Raw genomic sequence first — 20,108 nt, forward strand, 5'->3', positions numbered from 1 at the left:
TCCCAGGACTCCAGGATCACGCCCTGCACCAAAGGCAGGCCCCAAACCTCTGAGCCACCCAGGGATCCCAGGAATTATTTTAAAATAGGGAAGTTTTGGGACGTCTGGGTGGCTCAGTGGTTGAGCATCTGCCTTTGGCTCAGGGCATGATCCCGGGATCTGGGATCGAGTCCCACATCGGGCTCCCTGCATGGGGCCTGCTTCTCCCTCTGCCTGTGTCTCTGCCTCTCTCTCTCTTTCTCTCTCTCTGTGTCTCTCATAAATAAATAAATAAATAAAACATTTTTTAAAATAGGGAAGTTTTTGAAAAAAAATCTACTTCAAGCTACATCTCCCTCCTTGAAAGGAGGACAATCTGGTAGTACCAAGATCTGCAGTGTTAATGAGGCCAGCTACAAGAGAAAATTGAGTCTTACATCCTACCTGCTACCAATTTAGAAAGAAATTAAAATCATCCAGGGGTCAGGTACAGATGAAACATATGCTAATAACTATCAAAGCTGGGCAATGGGGATTCTGTTTGAAAATTCCAATAAAAACGTTTTTAAGAATCAATATTCAAGGAGTGGCTCAGTTGGTTAAGCATCTGCCTCCAGCTTAGGTCATGATTCCAGGGTCCTGGGATCGAGCCCCACATCAGGCTCCCTGTTCAATGGGAAGCCTGCTTCTCCCTTTCCCTCTACCCTTTCCCCCTGCTCGTGCTTAAGCTCTCTGTCAAATAAATAAATAAATAAAATCTTTTAAAAAAATTAATATTCAACCTCAACATCTGGCTTCCACATAGAGACGACTAGAGCCATCCTTAAGAGCCAAACCAGTACTCTGAGTCAAGTACTTCTTGCAGCCACAGCCAGGTCAATATCCTTGCAGAAAGTCAGCCGAGGCTGACCCTTACACAACAGCAGGACTCTAGTAAAGCCCTCCGCCACAGCTACCTTCTGCCAGAGGGAGGCATAAAACACCAGCTGGGTTTCCCAGTCAGCTTTCAAGTCCACCCAGGGGACAACAAGGCTGTGAATGAAGGAAGGAATTGTGTCATGTGGGATAAAAAAACACCAGGCAGGACAAGCACTACCCATCAGGCCTTCTCCCAGGAAAAGCTGTTCTGGGAAGACCAGGCCACAGTGAGAGAAGTCACCTAACATACTATGACCTACTACCCTACGTAACCATATTCATACTTACACACCACCCTGGACACACCAACGAATGCAGCTCCCCAGCGAATGCAGGAGCCAAGACCCTAGTGCTGAAATACCTCATGTTAATGACAGCCTCTCCACTCCACACCCCCAGAGCTTTTGCATTTATCCAGTCTTAGAACTTTCCCTTGGAAAAACACGGGACTGCCTCCCATTTAGGCAAGGAGGTCCTACATCAAGAAATAGGGTCTCTGGGGATCCGTGGGTGGCGCAGCGGTTTGGAGCCTGCCTTTGGCCCAGGGTGCAATCCTGGAGACCTGGGATCGAATCCCACATTGGGCTCCCGGTGCATGGAGCCTGCTTCTCCCTCTGCCTGTGTTCTGCCTCTCTCTCTCTCTCTCTCTCTCTCTCTCTATGACTATCATAAATAAATAAAAATTAAAAAAAAAGAAAAGAAATAGGGTCTCTGCCACCATCTTGAGGATTTGAACCTCTTCATCTTTGGGAAGAAAAGAAATCAGAGGAAGCAGAATTACTACTACTACCACCACTGCTACTACTTATATAGTAGTCTCAAGTAGCAGGTACTATTTTTAGCTCATATAATCTCAAAATAATGTTTTACAGATCAGGAAACAGAAGCACAGAGAAGTTACGTGACTGTCCAACATCACAAAGCTGGTGGAATCAGGATTCAAACCCACGTAGTCGGACTCCAGAGTCTAAATGTTCTTAACCACTTCTCTATGCAACAGATTTGTAATGACCAGAAACAGCCTTGCTCTAAACAAAAGGCTTTATGAAACATGGCTGGAATGTTATATATCCCGTTTATGCCATTGTCACCCTTGATTTGTTTTTCTAACAAAAAACAACCCACTGCCCTATTACAACCCACATTTTCCATCAGATTTGGATCTGATGTGCCTTACTGCTCCACCCAGCCACACACTCAAAGTGCTATGGCTGGTGCTGGCCAGCATGTATAAATCTTCCAAAATACATGTATAAGAATGTGCATAACAGCTTTGCTCCTGATGGCCCCAAACTGGAAAACAGCCCAGATGTCCACCAATGGGAGAATAAGTAAATAAACTGTGGTATAGTCATATAATAGGAACCTTTACCCCTATAAGAAAACAAGCTAATATTACATGCAAAAGCATGTAGACATTCACAGATACAATGATGAGCCAGGACAAGAAAATTTACTGTATGATTTCACTTATAGAAATTCAAGAATAGTGACAGAAGTCAGAATAGTGATTATCTCAGAATGGGCAAAGGGGTATTGACTAACAGGGATGTGGGAATCTTCTGGGACCCTACAAATATTCTATATCTTGATCTGAGTAGGGATTACACATATATAAACACTCACTGAACTCTATCACTTAAGGTTTGTGCACTTTTCTTTAAAAGAAAATAATGTGAACATCTAGGGGAAAAAATCAAAGCCAAGTTTAAAGTATGAATGTTTTCATCATTAAACAAGACAAAAATAAATGCACTATAAGCTTTCAACTCATAAAGCTAAAATGATCAACTGACTGGATTAAGAAAAAACATATCTTAAAAAAAACAGAAATAGGGCAAATAGTTGAAAAAGTTAAAGTTAAAAATGGAAATATTAGAAACTATGGTATAAATGATTAACCCAAGTAGTCTTGTGAAAAATAAATTAAAAAGCAAAAAAAAGTTAAAATAAAAATGCTCACATTAGTCAAGAAAAAAATTGGGAACAAATATCAAATATTTTAAATGAGAAAAAAATGAAAAACAGTTTTCAAATAAGAATGCAATTTCAAATCTTCATACTAATAAACTTGAAAAATCTCATGAAACAATTTTTCTCAGAAAATATGAATTAACAAAATTGATGCAAGATGAATCAGAAAAGCTGAACAAACCAATCATTATGGGGTAAAAAGCTGAAAAAGTCATCAAAGAATTATTTCAGAGAAAGCAGCCAGACCCAGTTGGTTTTACGGGTGAGCTCTTTCCTGCACTCATGGAACAGATAATTCCCATGTTATAGAGTCTGTTCCCAAAGTTGGAAAGAGCTTCAATTTACTTTATAACATTAGCTAAGCCTCGATTCCAAAGTTGACAAAAATAGTACAAAACTACAGACAAATGCCACTTATGAATACAGATAGAAAACTCTCAAAATATTAACAAGCCATTTTAACAAAATTTTCAAGGAATTATCCAACATGAGCAATTGGGTATATTCTAGAGATTTTAAGATTGTTACTATTAAGAAATCAATATAAGAAATAGAAGAAAAATCATTTAATTATCCTGATAGAAAAAAATAATAATTATCCTGATAGTTACCATTTTGGGGGGTAAGATTTATCTATTTATTTATTTGAGAGAGAGAGAGAGAGAGAGCATAAGCAGGAGGAGGAGAGAGAGAGACCCTCAAGCTGAGCCCATAGCCAATTCAGTACTCAATCTCACAGCCCTGAGATCACAACCTGAGCAGAACCGACTGCTGTCACCCAGGCACTGCCCTCACCTCCAGTTACATAAAAGATATTTGACAAAAACTCGATGCCCCTCTTGATTTTAAAAAAAAAAAAAAAATGAAGGATGCCTGGGTGGCTCAGCAGTTTAGCACCTGCCTTCAGCCCAGTGTATGATCCTGGAGTCCTGGGATCGAGTCCCACATCAGGCTCCCTGCATGGAGCCTGCTTCTCCCTCTGCCTGTGTCTCTGCCTCTCTCTGTCTCTCAATAAATAAATAAATAAATAAATAAATAAATAAATAAATAAAATCTTTTTTAAAAATGATTATAATAAACCAAGGGGAAAAAAAATAAGAAAAGGTCACTAACACCCAACTATACACCCAGAGAAGAGTCATTAGAAGCATGGTTACTAGACAGGGCAGGATGCCCATTCCATTACCACTAAAACAGGGAGTTGTATGTAAAGCAACTAACAAGGAAAAGAACTATAATTATCTCCCAATGTGATCAAAATTATCAATCTTAGAAATCATATGTCTACCAAGAAAACCCAAAAGAAACTATTGAAAACCTATATTAATTATTCAGTAATTCACTGATTAAAAAACAAACAAAAAACCATGTAGAAACTAATAGTCATATACCAACAACACTAAGTTAGGAGACCTAATAGGAAAAAATCCCACTAAAAATAAGATCATAAATATTTTTACAATTTAAGTCTATCTAAAGATAACTTCAAAATGCTTTGAATGACTTTAGAGACACTCCATGTTCCTAGGTAGGAAGAATTAGTATAGATATTCTCCATAAAGGAACTTTACATGAGATAGAATTTCTATGAAATCCGAAGGGATTTGGGGGGAAGAGAGGAGGAAGAGGGGAAGAACCTGACAAAATAAAGTTCAAGTGGTGTTGTCATATACACAAAGTAAAGAAGTAGGAAGATTTTGAAAAGGAGAGAAACAGTGTGACATTAAAACGTGGTAACATTACAACAGCTAAGATGGAGCAATTTTAAAAGTCTAATAAAACAACGACGAAATGGAAAATCCCCATGCAGGCCCAAATATATGTGTGTGTGCATGTATTTTATATATGTGTATGTGTATACATGTATGTATGAATGTATACATATATATGTATATGTATATTTTTTTTTTTAGCATAGGCTGAAGGTAACAACTCAAATCAGGGATGATACAAATGGATTATTCAATACATAGTGTAAAGCAATCAGTGAACTACTTGGGAAAATTTAAATTAGATTCCGACTCACAATATACACAAAACTAAACTCATTTAAAGATTTAAATGTGGGGGCACCTGGATGGCTCAGTTGGTTAATAATCTGCCTTCGACTTAGGTCATGATCCTCGATCCCAGGATTGAGCCCCACATTGGGCTCCCTATGCAGCGGGGAGTCTGCTTCTCCCTCTCCCTGCGCTCCTCCCTCCTGCTTGTGCTATCTCACTCTCACACTCTCTCAAAGAAATACATAAATCAAAAAAAAAAAAAAAAGAAATACATAAATCTTAAAAAATAATAATAATAATTAAATGTAAAAAGATAAAGTCAGGGACGCCTGGGTGGCTTACCAGTTGAGCATCTGCTTTCGGCAGAATCCAGGATCAGGTCCCACATCGGGCTCCTTGTGGGGAGCCTGCTTCTCCCTCTGCCTAAGTCTCTGCCTCTTTCTCTCTCTCTCTCTCTCACTTTCTCTCTCATGAAGAAATAAATTTTTTTTTAAAAAAAAAAAAAAAAAGAAAGAAAAGTCACAATGCACAGGAAAAATCAGAGGTGACTATTTACCTGATCTCAGGATGGGGAAAGCCATAAAGAAAAAGGCTACAAATACAAATACAAAGGGTAACAGGGTCAACTACAAGCTTAAAATATCTGTTTGAAAAGTAGAAGAAAAAAAAAAAACCTTCAAAATTAAAATGAAAAACTGGAAAATATTTACAAAACAAGACAAAGAGAAATCGCCTTAACATATAAAGAACTCTTTCAAAACTAAAAGAGAAAAATGCACACTTTGATATAAAAATGAGCAAAAAAACATTAATAAGCCAGTAGACACACTCTGAAAACATTTGATCTCCTTAAATAAATCACAGCAGCAAAAGGCAAAGTGAAGCTGGGGGAACTTGAGAGACATAACAACTGAATTCAATGAGTAGACCTCGTCTGAATTCAGGTTCAAGCAAACCACTTGAAACAATACTTTGGGACAATGGTGAAATTGAACAGAATTGAACAGGAACTGAGTATTAGGTGGTAATAAGGAATTCACGTTAATATTGCTAGGTGCGATAATGGAATAGTAATTATATAAGATAATATCCTTTCTGCTTCCTCTCTGGGCTCAGGTCTAGTTTGTGCTGACATAGCTAAACGCACCAAAGTCAGAATCGTTGGTAAATGTGAGACCCATCATGGTGCCTCGCACAGGAAAATGGTGAAAAAGACTGAAATAAGTCAGCATGCCAAGAATACTTGCTCCGTCTGTGGCAAAACCAAGATGAAAAGACGAGCTGTAGGGATCTGGGATTATGGTTCTGCATGAAAACAGTGCCTGGTGGGGCTCAGACCTAGAGCACTGCTTCCACAGTCAGCAGCCATCAGAAGCTTGAAGGACTTGAAAGATCAGTGGAAGCTCCACCATCTGAAACATTACTGGCCTATAATAAACAGGTTAATTTAGGTAACAAAATAAAATTAAAAATATATATATCGGGATCCCTGGGTGGCGCAGCGGTTTGGCGCCTGCCTTTGGCTCAGGGCGCGATCCTGGAGACCCGGGATCGAATCCCACGTCGGGCTCCCGGTGCATGGAGCCTGCTTCTCCCTCTGCCTGTGTCTCTGCCTCTCTCTCTCTCTCTGTGACTATCATAAATAAATAAAAATTAAAAAAAAAAAAATATATATATATATATATCCTTTTTCTTTCTTTATAAGACACATGCTGAAGAATCTAAAATACTAAAACACCTGTAATTTGCTTAGAAAGACTACAATCAAAAAAATAGATGAAGCGAATCTGGCATAATGTCAATTATCAAATAGGTATGTGTGTGTGCGTATATATATATACACACACACATATATACACACATATATATACATATATATGTATATACATATATACACACACACATTTTTTTTTTAATAAATGAATCCAATAAAGACCAAGAAGCAATAGAAACCAGCAATCTTGACCACCGCTGATGGGAGGGTAAATTGGAAGAACCTTTCTGGACAGTAATCTTGCAATATGTGTCCAATGCCACAAACACATGAAAAATGCTTATATCCAGCAAACCCATCTTGAATAATTTATCAGAACTATCGAATAGACATAAAGATAAAGTGTATGTTTACCATAGCATTATTTATGACTATAAAATACTAAAAACTACCCCATGTAAATCACACAACCATCTGAAAGACTACTACCAGGCAGTCATCAAAAACTACACTTTGGAAGATAATTAAAGCTATTTCAACATATTGTGGGGGTTGCCTGGGTGGCTCAGTCAGTTAAGCATCCGACTTTTGGTTTTAGCTCAGGTGTGATCTCAGGGTTGTGAGATCAAGCCCCACATCGGGCTCCACACTCAGCATGGAGTCTATATGTAAGACGGTCTCTCCGTCTCCCTCTGCTCCTCCCACTCATGTTCTCTCTCTCTGAAATAAATAAACCTTATTTTTAAAAAAGCTATTTCAAGGGGATCCCTGGGTGGCTCAGCGGTTTAGCACCTGCCTTCGGCCCAGGGCATGATCCTGGAGACCCAGGATCAAGTCCCACATCGGGCTCCCTGCATGGAGACTGCTTCTCCCTCTGCCTGTGTCTCTGCTTCTCTGTGTGTGTCTCTCATGAGTAAATAAAATCTTTAAAAAAAAAAAAAAGCTATTTCAATATATTTTATGGTGTAGCAGCTAGGGAAAACAGTATAGTAGTTCCTCAAAAAAATTAAACATAGTTTTACCATATGATCCAGGAATTCTGCTTTGGCTACTCAACCCAAAAGAACTAAAAGCAGGGACTCGAACACGTGTTTATACACTCGCTTTCATAACAGCATTATTCACGATAAGTAAATGGTGCAAGCAACCCAAGCATCCCTGGACAGATGAATGGATAAACAAAATGTGTATGTACAGAAAAGGGAACATTATTTGGCCTTAAAAAGAAAGAGATTCTGATCCTGCCACAATGTGGAGGTGCCCTATGGACATAATGCTGAGTAAAACAAGCCAAGTATAAAAGGGAGTCAGACCTAGAGCCTGCTTGAGATTCTCTCTCTCCTCCTCTGCCCCTCCCCGCACCCACTCTCTTTCTAAATAAATAATTAAAATCCTTTTAAAAGGGGGCAAGTATTTTATGATTCTATCTAAATGAGGTATCTACTCAGATGCATAGAGATAAAACATAATGGTAGAGAGGTGGAGGGAAGAAACTGAATGAGTGATTTGATGGGTAAATGATTTGAGGGGTGCCTGGGTGGCTCAGTTGGTTGAGTGTCTGCCTTCAGCTCAGGTCATGATCCCACAGTCCTGGGATCGAGTTCTGCATCGGGCTCCCTGCTCTGTGAGGACCCTACCTCTCCCTTTGCCTCCCTCTCTCTCTGTCTCTCATGAATAAATAAATAAAATCTTTAAAAAATAAAAGAACTTGAGTCTAAAGTTCTGGAGACGCATGGTGGCAATGGTGGCACAACAATGTGAACGTACTTAATTGCCACTACACTGTACACTTAAAAATGGTTAAGATGGGAAATTTTATGTTAAGTGCATTTTATCACAATTAGAAATAAATAAGTAAATAAAGATATATTTAGGGGCGCCTGGCTGGTTCAGTCAGAAGAGTGGGTGACTCTTGATTTAGGGGTCATAGGTTTGAGTTCCAAGATCCCCATGTAGAGATTACTAAAAAAATAATAAACACACTGTAAAAAGAAGATATATTAATACATTTCAAAAGGAAGCATGTTGCAAAATAATATGTTTATGTATAGTCTCAATTTTGTTTCATTGATATCCTAAATATTCATATTTGCACACAGGGAAAAGAAGTTCAGAAAAATACATATGAAAATGTTAATAATTGTCCCTAAGTACTGTGGTTTACAGAATTTCATTTTCTTTGTGTGTCTGTGTTCTGTGTAATTTCCAGGTTTTCTACAATTATTTTTATAACCAAAAGCAAAATTCTGATGACAGAACAAAAAAAGGAGAAAAAAAACAGTCATACTAGTTGCTGACCTTAATGTGAGAATGTCCACAAGTGTATTTCCAAATGACATAATAAATGTAATCTTCCTTGATAACCAAATTATAAAAGGCATATTAGAGTGAGGAGATAAACCATCAAGGACTTCCTTACAGAATTAAAATAGAGGCATATTCCTGATTTTAAACAATTCCTAAAGCTGGAGTGGGTTCACCACAGCTCTGTGTGCCCAGCAGAAGGACCAGAGGAGCCCCCAAACACCACTTGAGTGGCCTGTCAGAAAGAACAGGCTCAGGGGGCACCTGGGTGGCTCAGTGGTTGAGCATCTGCCTTTGGCTCAGGGCATGATCCTGGGGTCCCAGGATCGAGTCCCACATCAGGCTCCCTGCGTGGAGCCTACTTCTCCCTCTGTCTCTGCTTCTCTCTCTGTGTGTGTCTCTCATGAATAAATGAATAAAATCTTGAAAGAGAAAGAAAGGAAGGAAGGAAGGAAGGAAGGAAGGAAGGAAGGAAGGAAAGAAAGAAAGAAAGAAAGAAAGAAAGAAAGAAAGAAAGAAAGAAAGAAAGGAAAGAAAGAAAGAAAGAAAGAAAGAAAGAAAGAAAGAAAGAAAGAAAGAAAGAAAGAAAAAGGAAGGAAGGAAGGAAGAAAGAAAGAAAAAGAAAGGACAGACTCAGAAAGAAAAGACTCTTGAATCAAGGCGGCACTCACCCTGGGACCCAATGCTCCCCACCCCCACACCTCTCTTAAGTTAAATCCACTTTCAGAAAATATTTTCTAGACAGCAGACATCAAGAGAAAAAGGAGCCTTTCTTTCCGTGGCATTCCCTCACCACATATGGTACTGCTCTCAATAGAGGCTTTATGAGGGAGGGTCCAGATACCACAGCCACGGGTTATGCTACTGACCACAAGCACCATAAAGAGACGTCAGGATTTACATTTCCATGCAGCAGAGGCACCCTGAATAATTAAGACAGAGCTTCCATCACATTCCAATATCCAGTAAACATTTACGGAGTGCCTACTAAGCACAAGGCACTATTTGTAACACCATCCCCCCTACACACAACACACACACACACACACACACACACACACACACACGCAGCTTCTTTCTTCTGCTCGAGGACTCAGACTAGGAAAGTAATGATTTAGGCTGGAGGCATCGGACAGTGTGATTCCATATGTCACATGCCTCCTGGATTAGGAAAAGAGGAGCAGAAGCAGAGGGACACATCAGAAAGGATCAAGGGGACTTATCATCACATCCCATCAGTAGGCCGGGGGACAAAGGAGGCTGAATCCACAGTGCAGACCTAGAGGAGCTCTCGCCTTCCTAAAAGGGGAACAGTCCCTGTGGCCCCTGTGCCCCTGGGCCTGGAGGAAACTGCATCACCAGGTCTATCCATGCTGTGTTAGAGAAATCCAAGCCTTCCAATTCTTCTCCCCACCCCCACAAACGAATCGCATCCGCCACCCCTTCATCATACGTACTTTTGCCTCCATTGTTCTTCAGGACATTAGAGAGGTTGACAGAGGCTGTGCCTAGCAGTTCATTTCTCAAAGTATGGCAGCTCCAGACCTTCAAATCTAAATGACTCTGGGCCGTGACATTCCTGGAAAACAGATACTTGATTGATCAAATCCAAGCATACTGGTCTCTCACAACTTAGGAGAAAACAGATAAACCTACTGCTGACATCTTGGAGGGAGGGAGAAGCTTCAAACAGGAAGACACTCACGTATGTACTCTTTCCCCCACCAAGCTGACCCTGTAACCATCTAGCTAATAATGAACGCTCTGTGAGCTCAATGATGTAAAGACACCTGAAAAGAGGTCCCTTGGGTACCAAAGGCAGAAGAGTTAGGGGCGTCACAGGAAACCTGTATCCCCCGCAACCCTCTTGGAACACCTTCTCTCTTTCCCCCGTGTTACTGCAAAGAGAAAGGACTTTCTCTTACAAGATGATGATCTCATTCCAGAGAAGCTCGGAGCTCCCGATTCGCTTCCCAGTCTTCTTGGTCTCACTGGGGAGTCCATCCACTGCCACCTCCACAAATGAGTTTATTCGAGGTTGACGATTATGCACCTTGGGCTTTGCTGACACCACTGGACAGGAAAGGAAGGAAAAGTCAAAAATGAGTCCCAGGGCTCCCAGCTGCCCCCCTGTGGCAGAGGTTCTCACTCTTTTTTGTTGTTTCTTCTAAAAAATAAGTTTTGGAATTTTTCTGATCCTAAAAAAATTACTTTTTTAAAAATGTGAGGATATCTTAAAAATATGAGGCATAAGAAAAAAAAAAGCACTCCTCACCTGAAAATACTGGGATAATTATCATTAAGATGTTGGCAAATCCAGACTTTCCAGACTCTCATCTTTTATGCCCCCAATTCTTTAAGAATCTTCTCCTCCCAAGAATCAATTTGAAATGGCTGCAATATGAGCCAATAGTATAGGCGTGCCATAATTTAGTTAACTATTCTTTCAGTGCTGAATAATTGCTTCCAACTTTCACTCTGGGAAAATCATCATGAATATATACATTTGCATGCAGTCATGAGTATTCCTCCCAATGATATGAATGTTCTTTTAAAGTTCTTCAAACTGCTTAATTCCTTTGCAAAAAAAGATAAACCCATGTAGATGCCAATATATCCATTTCACCCCCACCGTGCAGAGTATAACATTTTTTCACTATTTGCAATCAAAGAGGTAAAAAAAGAAATCATACAAATTAAGTAAGATTTAAAGAGCACTTATGACACTAGGCTATGCACACATTATCTAATGACATCCTTAAAACAAATCCATGAAGCAAGGAATATACCATCACCCTCATTTCATCCAAGAGGAAGCAGGCTTAGGGAAGTTAAGTCACTGCCCCAGGTGACAGAGCTAGGGAGCTTCAAACCAGGATGTGCACCCAGGCAACCCGACTCCACACCATGCTATACGTCATTACCAGGTTTTGCTTATTCTATTGCTGTTCTTCCATTACTAGTGAATCTGAGTATGTTTTCCATGTGCTTGTCAGCCATCTGCATTTCCTGTTCTATTTGTATCCTTCATGTGGCAGCATTTCTGATGTTTATTTGGTACCGGCAAACCGAGCTCACCAAGCATGCACCCAGGGTCAGGTAATCATCTCTTATAGCATGCATTAGCCATGGTGGAAACTCCAGGTCTCTGGGATGGAATACACCTAAGACAGCCTCCAACCCATGCCCCAAATGACAACACGTGACTGGCATTTATTACCCAGGAAGCAAAACTGAGCAAACCTCTCCCTCCCAGGCCCTTCTGAAAGGTGAGAGTCCTGTAAGGGTTAACAACTTGACAAAGGACAAACCTACCTCTGGATTCTTTTAGCAATACCTGTCTTTTCCCGGCTCAAAAGAACAGTAGAGAGCAAGTCAAAGAACAGTAGCAGCAAAGGTTGTGGCTATGATTCAAAGCCAATAAGGGACGGTACTAGGAGAAACAGGTTGTGGTGGTGCAAAATGTGGTCCAGAGTAGAAAACTGAAATACCTTTCACAGAGACCAAGGTTAACTGAGGCCACCTGGTGGTGTGGGAATAGCTCTGCACACGGACTCAAAAAGGGTTGGAGAGTGGGGGCTGACTAGTTATAATTATAGCCCTATCATTTCCATAGACAGTTTCTTTGAAATCAACAAGTTCCTAAGGAGCGCATGCGATGTGATGAGCACGGGGTATTATATAAGACTGATGAATCACTGAACTCTACCTCTGAAACTAATAATAACTATATGCTAATTAATTGAATTTAAATTTAAAAAAAAAAAAAAAAAACAGGGGATCTCCCTGGGTGGCTCAGTGTTTTGGTGCCAGGGCGCGATCCCTGGAGTCCCGGGATCGAGTCCCGCGTCGGGCTCCTGGCATGGAGCCTGCTTCTCCCTCCTCCTGTGTCTCTGCCTCTCTCTCTCTCTATGTCTATCATAAACAATAAATAAATAAATATTTTAAAAATAATAAATAATAAATAAATATTTTTTAAAAATTAAAAAAAAATCAACAAGTTCAAACCCTTCATTTAATAGTTGGGCCCATTAAGGACCAGAGGTGAAATAACATACCCCAAATCAGGGAGCTCTCAGGCCAATTCTTGGAACTCTATCATGCTTCCTTTGTTCTTCTAGCTTCTTCCAAGGTTTTCTCGTTTGCTTAGGGGTTCGATTTTTTTCTAGTATTTTTACTTTCTTTTTTATTTTTACATAATTTCAGATGTTTAGAAAAGTTGCAACAAAAATACAAAGAATTCCTATAAGCTCTTCACCTAAGGGTCACCAAATATTAACTTGCTACTATATTTGCTTTCCTATTCTCTTTCTCTCTCTCATACACCTACATACTTGTTCCTGAAACTTTGAGAGTTTTAGATTCTGTGCCCCTTTTCTTCTAAATACTTCAGTGTATATTTCTAAGAACAAAGACATTTTCTGTAATACCATAGTATAATCATTAGCATGGAGGAATTTAACATCCTTTAAAACGATGATCTAATGTATAGACCTTATTTAAAAGTTTGTTAAATGTGCTATTAATGTCCATTATAGCAAAAGTGAAAAGAAAGGTCCAGAACCCAATCTAGGATTACACATCACACTTGATAGTTTTACTTTGAAGTCTCCAATCTACAGAAAAGGTTAAAGAATAAGACAATAAATAACTGTATACTCTGCAGCAACTATCATTTTGCCACATTTGCTTTAAAAAAAAAATACTTTTTTCTTTTTTTCTTTCTTAAATAGGTTCTTTCTTTCTTTCTTTCTTTCTTTCTTTCTTTCTTTCTTTCTTTCTTTCAAGGAATCTCTATGCCCAATGTGGGGCTTAAACTCACAACCCCAAGATCAAGAGTCATGTGCTCTCTACTGACCAGGCCAGCTAGGCACCTCACCACATTTGTTTTGTTGGGGTTTTTCTTTTTTTCCTATCTGTATGTCAGTATCATTGCTATTTAATAGAGAACTTCAGTGATAAGGAAAAGTTCTATGCCAGTGTAATCCAATGCATTGCCATGATATATGTGGCTACTGAACACTTGGAATATGACTAGTATGACTGAGGATTTAAATTTCAAATTTTATCTAATTTTAATCTTAACATAAATAGTTCTGTGTGGCTATAGTGGCTATCTTAATGGATAGCACAGGATACAGATATATGGTATCTATGTCTATATATGTGCATAGTCATGCACATACCTGCAAACGTTTTTTTGGTTATTTATTTGAAGGTTGTAGACACTGTGACCAATGAACATTAAATACTTCCAGAATACAACCCTTAAGAATAAGGACATTCTATACATTGTACACTTGAAATTAACACAACACTGTATGTTAAATACACTTCAATTAAAAAAACAAAATAAGAAAAAAAAAAAGAAAGAAAAAAGAAAAAAAAAAAAACAAAATAAGGAGGGGCTCCCAGCTGGCTCAGCTGTAAAGCATGCAACTCTTCATCTTGTAGTTGTGAGTTTGAGCACCAAGCTGGGCATAGAGTTTACTTGAAAAAGAAAAGAAAAGAAAAAAGAAAAGAAAGAAAAAAAGAAAGGAAAGAAAGAGAAAGAGAGAACTTAATCTCAGGTTCATGTGAGCTCAAGGCCCAAGTTACTTTCCACATTGGGCATGGAGTCTATTTTAAAAAAGAAAAGAAGAGACACTCTCCCACCTAACCACACCACTACCTGAAAAAAATTTAGTCACTACCTCTATCATTTGATATTCATTACATATTAAAATTTCCCCAATTGTTTCAAATATATTTGTTAAGAGCTGCTTTTCCTCAAACTCAGGATCCAATCAAGACGAGCAAATTGCATTTGGCTGCTGGCTCCTTAATCTTTTAAAATCTAGAATGCTATCCCTTCTTTTTCCTTTTTTTTTTTTTTCCTTCTTTTTCCTTGACAGTGACTTTTAAAGGCTTCCACCAGCTGTCTCACAGAATGCACCAAATTCTGTATTTTTCTGATATTTTGAAAGTTTCTTGTTCTTAAAACACAAGCCAAAATAAAGGCCTCAACATACAAGCAGGTTTTTCTGGAAAGTTTATTTACTGTTTGATGAAATAAAAATGCCAATTTCATATCTTCACATAGAATTTAGCTTTTAAAGTTAATAAATAAGGCAAAAAAAAAAAAAAAATCACACATGGCCAAAGTTATACCCTTGAAAAGCTCTTAGAAAGGCACAGAATAGAATCTGATAGACTGTCTTTCAATAGGTTCCCACCAGTTTTTGCTTTGTTGGGCTGGTTTTCAGTGATGAGTTTCTCAGTGCTTCTTAAGTATCAGATAAAACAGCTCACTTATGTTTAAGGGCCTTGCTGCATTTTAAAAGTGTATTTTAAGGCAACAAGTGGCTCAGTCAGTTAAGCCTCTGCTTTTAGCTCAAGTCATGATTCCAGAGTCCTAGGATTGAGCCCCAGGTCAGGCTTCCTGCTCCATGGGGAGCCTGCTTCTCCCTCTGTATCTGCCTCCCTCTCTCTTTGTCTCTCATGAATAAATAAATAAAATCTTTTTTAAAAAAATAAGTAAAAGTGTATTTTAAAACTCTAGAAGTGCATTACAGAGAGGTAGAAGGAAATTGAGACAAAGAAAGGGAGCAGCATGGTCACATCTCCCAAAATACACGACAGGCTCTCTCAGTGAAACACGTGAGAGGAGGAACCAGCCACACCATTTATTTTGTTATTTCTCTCTTTCCCTCTCTCCCTACTATTTTCTTCAACGGTATGAAAGGATCTCTCTAGGTTAAACGTCTATGTAATCAGAGGCACCTGTATTATCAAGTTAGCTCTTTCCACACTAGTAAAAATTCACATTGAGGAAAGGCAAACAGAGAAATCTTTACAAGTCAAATGTGTTCCTGAACACTATGGCCCCAAACAGGGATTTCATTATGTCACTAGATTCTATGGACAGGCTTCTGTTTTATCCTAGACTTGCTAATTATTAGGCAAGTAGTAAAACCTAAAGTCCCAAATTCAAAACCCTATCAAGTTCACTCTAATACTTCTCCCTCGTCAAGAGGACTAGAGCAACATGAGACATGAACAAAGACGATTAAAATGTATCAACACCATTTTTTTAAAAGTCAGTAAGAGGGACGCCTGAGCGGCTCAGTGGTTGAGCATTTGCCTTCGGCTCAGGGCATGATCCTGGGTCCGGAGATCAAGTCCCACATCTAGCTCCCTGTGGGGAGCCTGCTTCTCCGTCTGCCTCTCTCTTTGTGTCTCTCATGAACAAATAAATAAAATCTTTAAAATAAATAAATAAAAGTCAGTAAGAAACCAGCAGAGAATATGAACACACAATTCACAGAAAAGGAAATCCAAATTTCCCTTAAACATAGGATGTTAAACATAATTTATAATTAAAGAAATATGAAATAAAACTGCTGAAAAAAGTTATTTTTACCAGACTGGCAAAGATAATAAATAAATAAATAAATAAATAAATAAATAAATAAATAAATAAATATCTGACAATACACTGTGTTGGTAAAGATGTGGGGAAACAGGCACTCTCCTGCACCGCTAGAACGGTATTCCTTCCAAGGGAAGCAACCTGGCTTTCAAGATTACACAATCATATCCCCTTTGATGTATCTTGGAAGGGACACACAAGAAACTGATATATTGGGGATCCCTGGGTGGCTCAGTGGTTTAGCGCCTGCCTTTGGCCCAGCGTGTGATCCTCGAGTCCTGAATCAAGTCCCATGTTGGGCTCCCTGCATGGAGCTTGCTTCTCCCTCTGCCTGTGTCTCTGCCTCTTTCTCTCTCTGTGTGTCTCTCATGAATAAATAAATAAGATCTTTAAAAAAAAAAAGAAAGAAAGAAAAGAAACTGGTATATTAGTTTCCTCCAAGGACGAGCACTGAGGAGCTGGAGGGAAGGAAACAATCTTAAGGCTGATAAACAGATAAAAGAAATGAGTAACATTTATATTTCAGAAATCATAATTTAAAAAATGACGAGACACAAAGGGTTGCAGAAGGGGAAGCAGGCAGTGGGTTGGGGTGACTGGGTGACAAGCACTGAGGAGAGCACTTGATGGGATGAGCACTGGTTGTTATACTATATGTTGGCAAATCGAACTTCAATAAAAACAAGTAATTTTTTTAAAAAATCAACTAAAAATAAATTAAATTAAATTAAATTAAAAAATAATGAGACAATTTTGCCTCCAAATGACCATGTATCTGAGCTCTGATACTCAGCACGGTTCCCCAAGCATCTCTCAGTTCCATGACTCCTCTGCAGAGCTAAGGCCACCAAAGCAACCTATCATTCAAGGAATATTCACTGACAGCCCACTATGTGTCCAGTACTATTTGAAAACTATTTGGGTTTTCAAAAGTAACGAAAATAGAGAAAAATTTCTATTTTTGTGTTTACATTCTACTGAAGGAGACAGTCAATAAAGGAAATACATAAAAATATGTACTGTGTTGGGACGCCTGGATGGCTCAGTCACTAGAGCCTCCAACTCCTGATTTTTGGCTCAGATTGTGCTTTCAGGGTCATGAAGTTGAGCCCCTAGTCAGGCTCTGCATTGGGCTCAGTCTGCTCGTCCCTCTCTCTGCTCCGTCCCCAACTTGTGCAGTTTCTCTCTCTCTCTGTCTCTCTCTCTCTCTCTCTCAAATAATCTTAAAAAATACATATGTGTGCTGTGTTAAATGGTGACAAGCCTAAGAAGACAAATATAATGTAGTGAAGGGGACAGACATGAGGAAGTGGGGTGCGGGGGAGGCTACAGGGGGATCAGAGAGGCCTGGCTGAAGAGGGTGATTTTTGAGTAAAGACCTAAAGAGAGTAAGGAAGCAAACCAGGTAGTCATCTGGCCCCAAAGCATTCCACTCGAAGGGAACAGCAAGTGCAAAGGCTCAGAGGTGGGAGTGTGCCCAGTATAGTCCCTGAAGAGCAAAGAGGCCCATGTGGCTACAGCAGGGTCTAGGTAGAAGAGTAACAGGAAATGAGAAATGGGAGTGATGGGTGGGGTCCCATCATGTGGGACCTTTAGCTTTTACTGAGTGAGATGCAGAGCCAGTTGTCAACATGTTTAAGCCCTTGACGTGCCTGCTATGTGACCCACAGAATAAGGTAGGGCAAAGGACAGAAGCAGGGAGACTACTGCCTTCATCGAGGGTAGAGATGAAGGCAGCTCATGGGATGGTGGGGGTGGTGAGAAGAGGTTGAACGACAGTTGCATTCCAAAGACAGACAGACATGGCCAGGTTCACAGCTGGCTGAGCGTAGGATATGATGAAGGAAAACCAGGAGCTTACATGGCTACTAAACATTCAAGTGGAATGACAAGTGGGCTACTAGAGATACAAAATCTGGAAATCTATCAATGGAAAGGCCCAGGCTAGAGACATAATTTTGGCAGTAGTGACCTTATTATTGGTGGCATTTAAAGCCATGAGGTTGGGGGGCACCTGCATGGTGTGGCCAGTTAAGTATCTGACTCTGGATTTCAGCTCAGGTCCTGAGATCAGGTAGCTGGGCTTCTGCTAAGCACGAGCCTGTCAAAGTTTCTCTCTCCCTCTGCCCTTCCCCACTGTGTGTGTTCGCTCTCTCAAATAAATAAATAAAGTCATGATGTTGGATGAGATTAACCTAGGGAATGAGTATCGATAGGAAAGCGTTCTGGGGCATCACAGAATCACCATTTTCAACAATTTTTGCCAAAAGTTCCTTTTATCGTTCTTCTTTAAGAATTCTAGCTATAGGGGATCCCTGGGTGGCTCAGCAGTTTGGTGCCTGCCTTTGGCCCAGGGCACAATCCTGCAGTCTCGGGATTGAGTCCCACATCAGGCTCCTGGCATGGAGCCTGCTTCTCCCTCCTCCTGTGTCTCTGCCTCTCTCTCTCTCTCTGTCTATCATAAATAAATAAATAAATAAATAAATAAATAAATAAATAAATAAATAAATCTTTAAAAAAAAAAGAAAAGGAATTCTAGCTATAGGGCAGCCCTGGTGGCCCAGCAGTTTAGTGCCACCTTCAGCCCGGGGTGTGATCCTGGAGACCCAGGATCGAGTCCCACGTCAGATTCCCTGCATGGAGCCTGCTTCTCCCTCTGCCTGTGTCTCTGCCTCTCTCTCTCTCTCTCTCTCTCTCTCTCATGAATAAATAAATAAAATCTTTTAAAAAAAGGAAGAAAGAAAGAAAAAGAAAATAGAATTCTAGTTACAACATGGTCACCCTATGAGAATAAATAGTTCACATTCCTAAGCTGTTTCACAGTGTTTGGCTCTCACACCCAGGTGGGCATACCCCTGCCTTTTCCTCATAGATTGGGCTGGGCCTCAAATAGTAAACATTTCACATGGTGCCACTCACCTTTCAAAGTCAGCTGAGACTTCTCAAAAGGCAGGGCCACTCCCGGCCGGCTGGAGCTAGCAGATGCCATGTCATCACCAGAAAACTGCAAGATGAACAGCAGTAGGTTTAGAGGATACCTGAAAAGAAATTAAAGAACTGCACCCAACTTTCATATTTGAGTTGAAAGAGATGAACCAAGAAAATATAAACATCCAAGCAACTTCTGTCGGGGTGGAGCCTGTCTGTCTTATAATGACTCCTGAGCCTACATGGGTCTCTGCTCAACTAGGAAGGGTGCAGGACGTCACCATTTACAGGAGAGAGCCTAATATAACACTCTCAAAAAGAAAGTCACGATTCAACAGTTAAAAAAAAAAAATCCAGTTTCATAAATCAACAAAGGATATACACAGAGGGGTGCCTGGGTGGCTCAGTTGAGTAAGCAACGGACTCTAGACTTAGGCTCAGGTCATGATCTCAGGGTTGTGAGATCAAGCCCTGAGTCGGGCTCCACGCTGGGTATAGAACCTGCTTGGGATCCTCTCTCTCTCCCCCTCTCCCTCTGCCCCCCCCCCCCAGTCTTGTGTGCATACTCTCTCTGTACAATAAATAAAAAGAAATAAATAAGTAAATAATAAATAAAAAGATATACAAATGGCCAATGAGCCTATTCTTGACATCATTAGCCATCAGGCATCCAGGTCACTCATCTTGGCCAGAAGCCTTGCGTTTTGAATAGATCTTTTACTCATATACAATTTTGTGACATTATCCTTTGTCATCTGAAAAATATTGGTTCACTGAGCTATACAGATACTCCAACTGTTGACATTTCATGATACACTATCAAAAAAAAGCACATTTGTGAATGTCACCACTGATCTTCTCAAACAGATCTTTAAGC

At 39.8% G+C, this 20,108-nt stretch overlaps 1 protein-coding gene across 3 annotated transcripts in view; it reads right to left on the bottom strand.

Annotated features, from left to right (window-relative positions):
* Nucleotides 1-20,108, bottom strand: part of WWP2 (WW domain containing E3 ubiquitin protein ligase 2) — a 143,062-nt gene that overhangs the window by 99,113 nt on the left and 23,841 nt on the right. For 2 of the 3 annotated variants that reach the window (XM_041770956.1, XM_041770958.1), the window contains exons 2-4: nt 19,223-19,307; nt 10,818-10,965; nt 10,350-10,471 (exon numbers count right to left, since the gene is read on the bottom strand). In XM_041770956.1, coding sequence (XP_041626890.1) covers nt 10,350-10,471; nt 10,818-10,965; nt 19,223-19,292 — 340 coding nt within the window. In that variant the 5' untranslated portion in view covers nt 19,293-19,307. Of the gene's footprint in view, nt 1-10,349; nt 10,472-10,817; nt 10,966-19,222; nt 19,328-20,108 lie in introns of those variants that run through there. The other variant, XM_041770957.1, reaches the window with a different exon arrangement.

The sequence above is a fragment of the Vulpes lagopus genome, chromosome 10 (assembly GCF_018345385.1).
Source record: "Vulpes lagopus strain Blue_001 chromosome 10, ASM1834538v1, whole genome shotgun sequence".
NCBI classification, from domain to species: Eukaryota; Metazoa; Chordata; class Mammalia; order Carnivora; family Canidae; genus Vulpes; species Vulpes lagopus.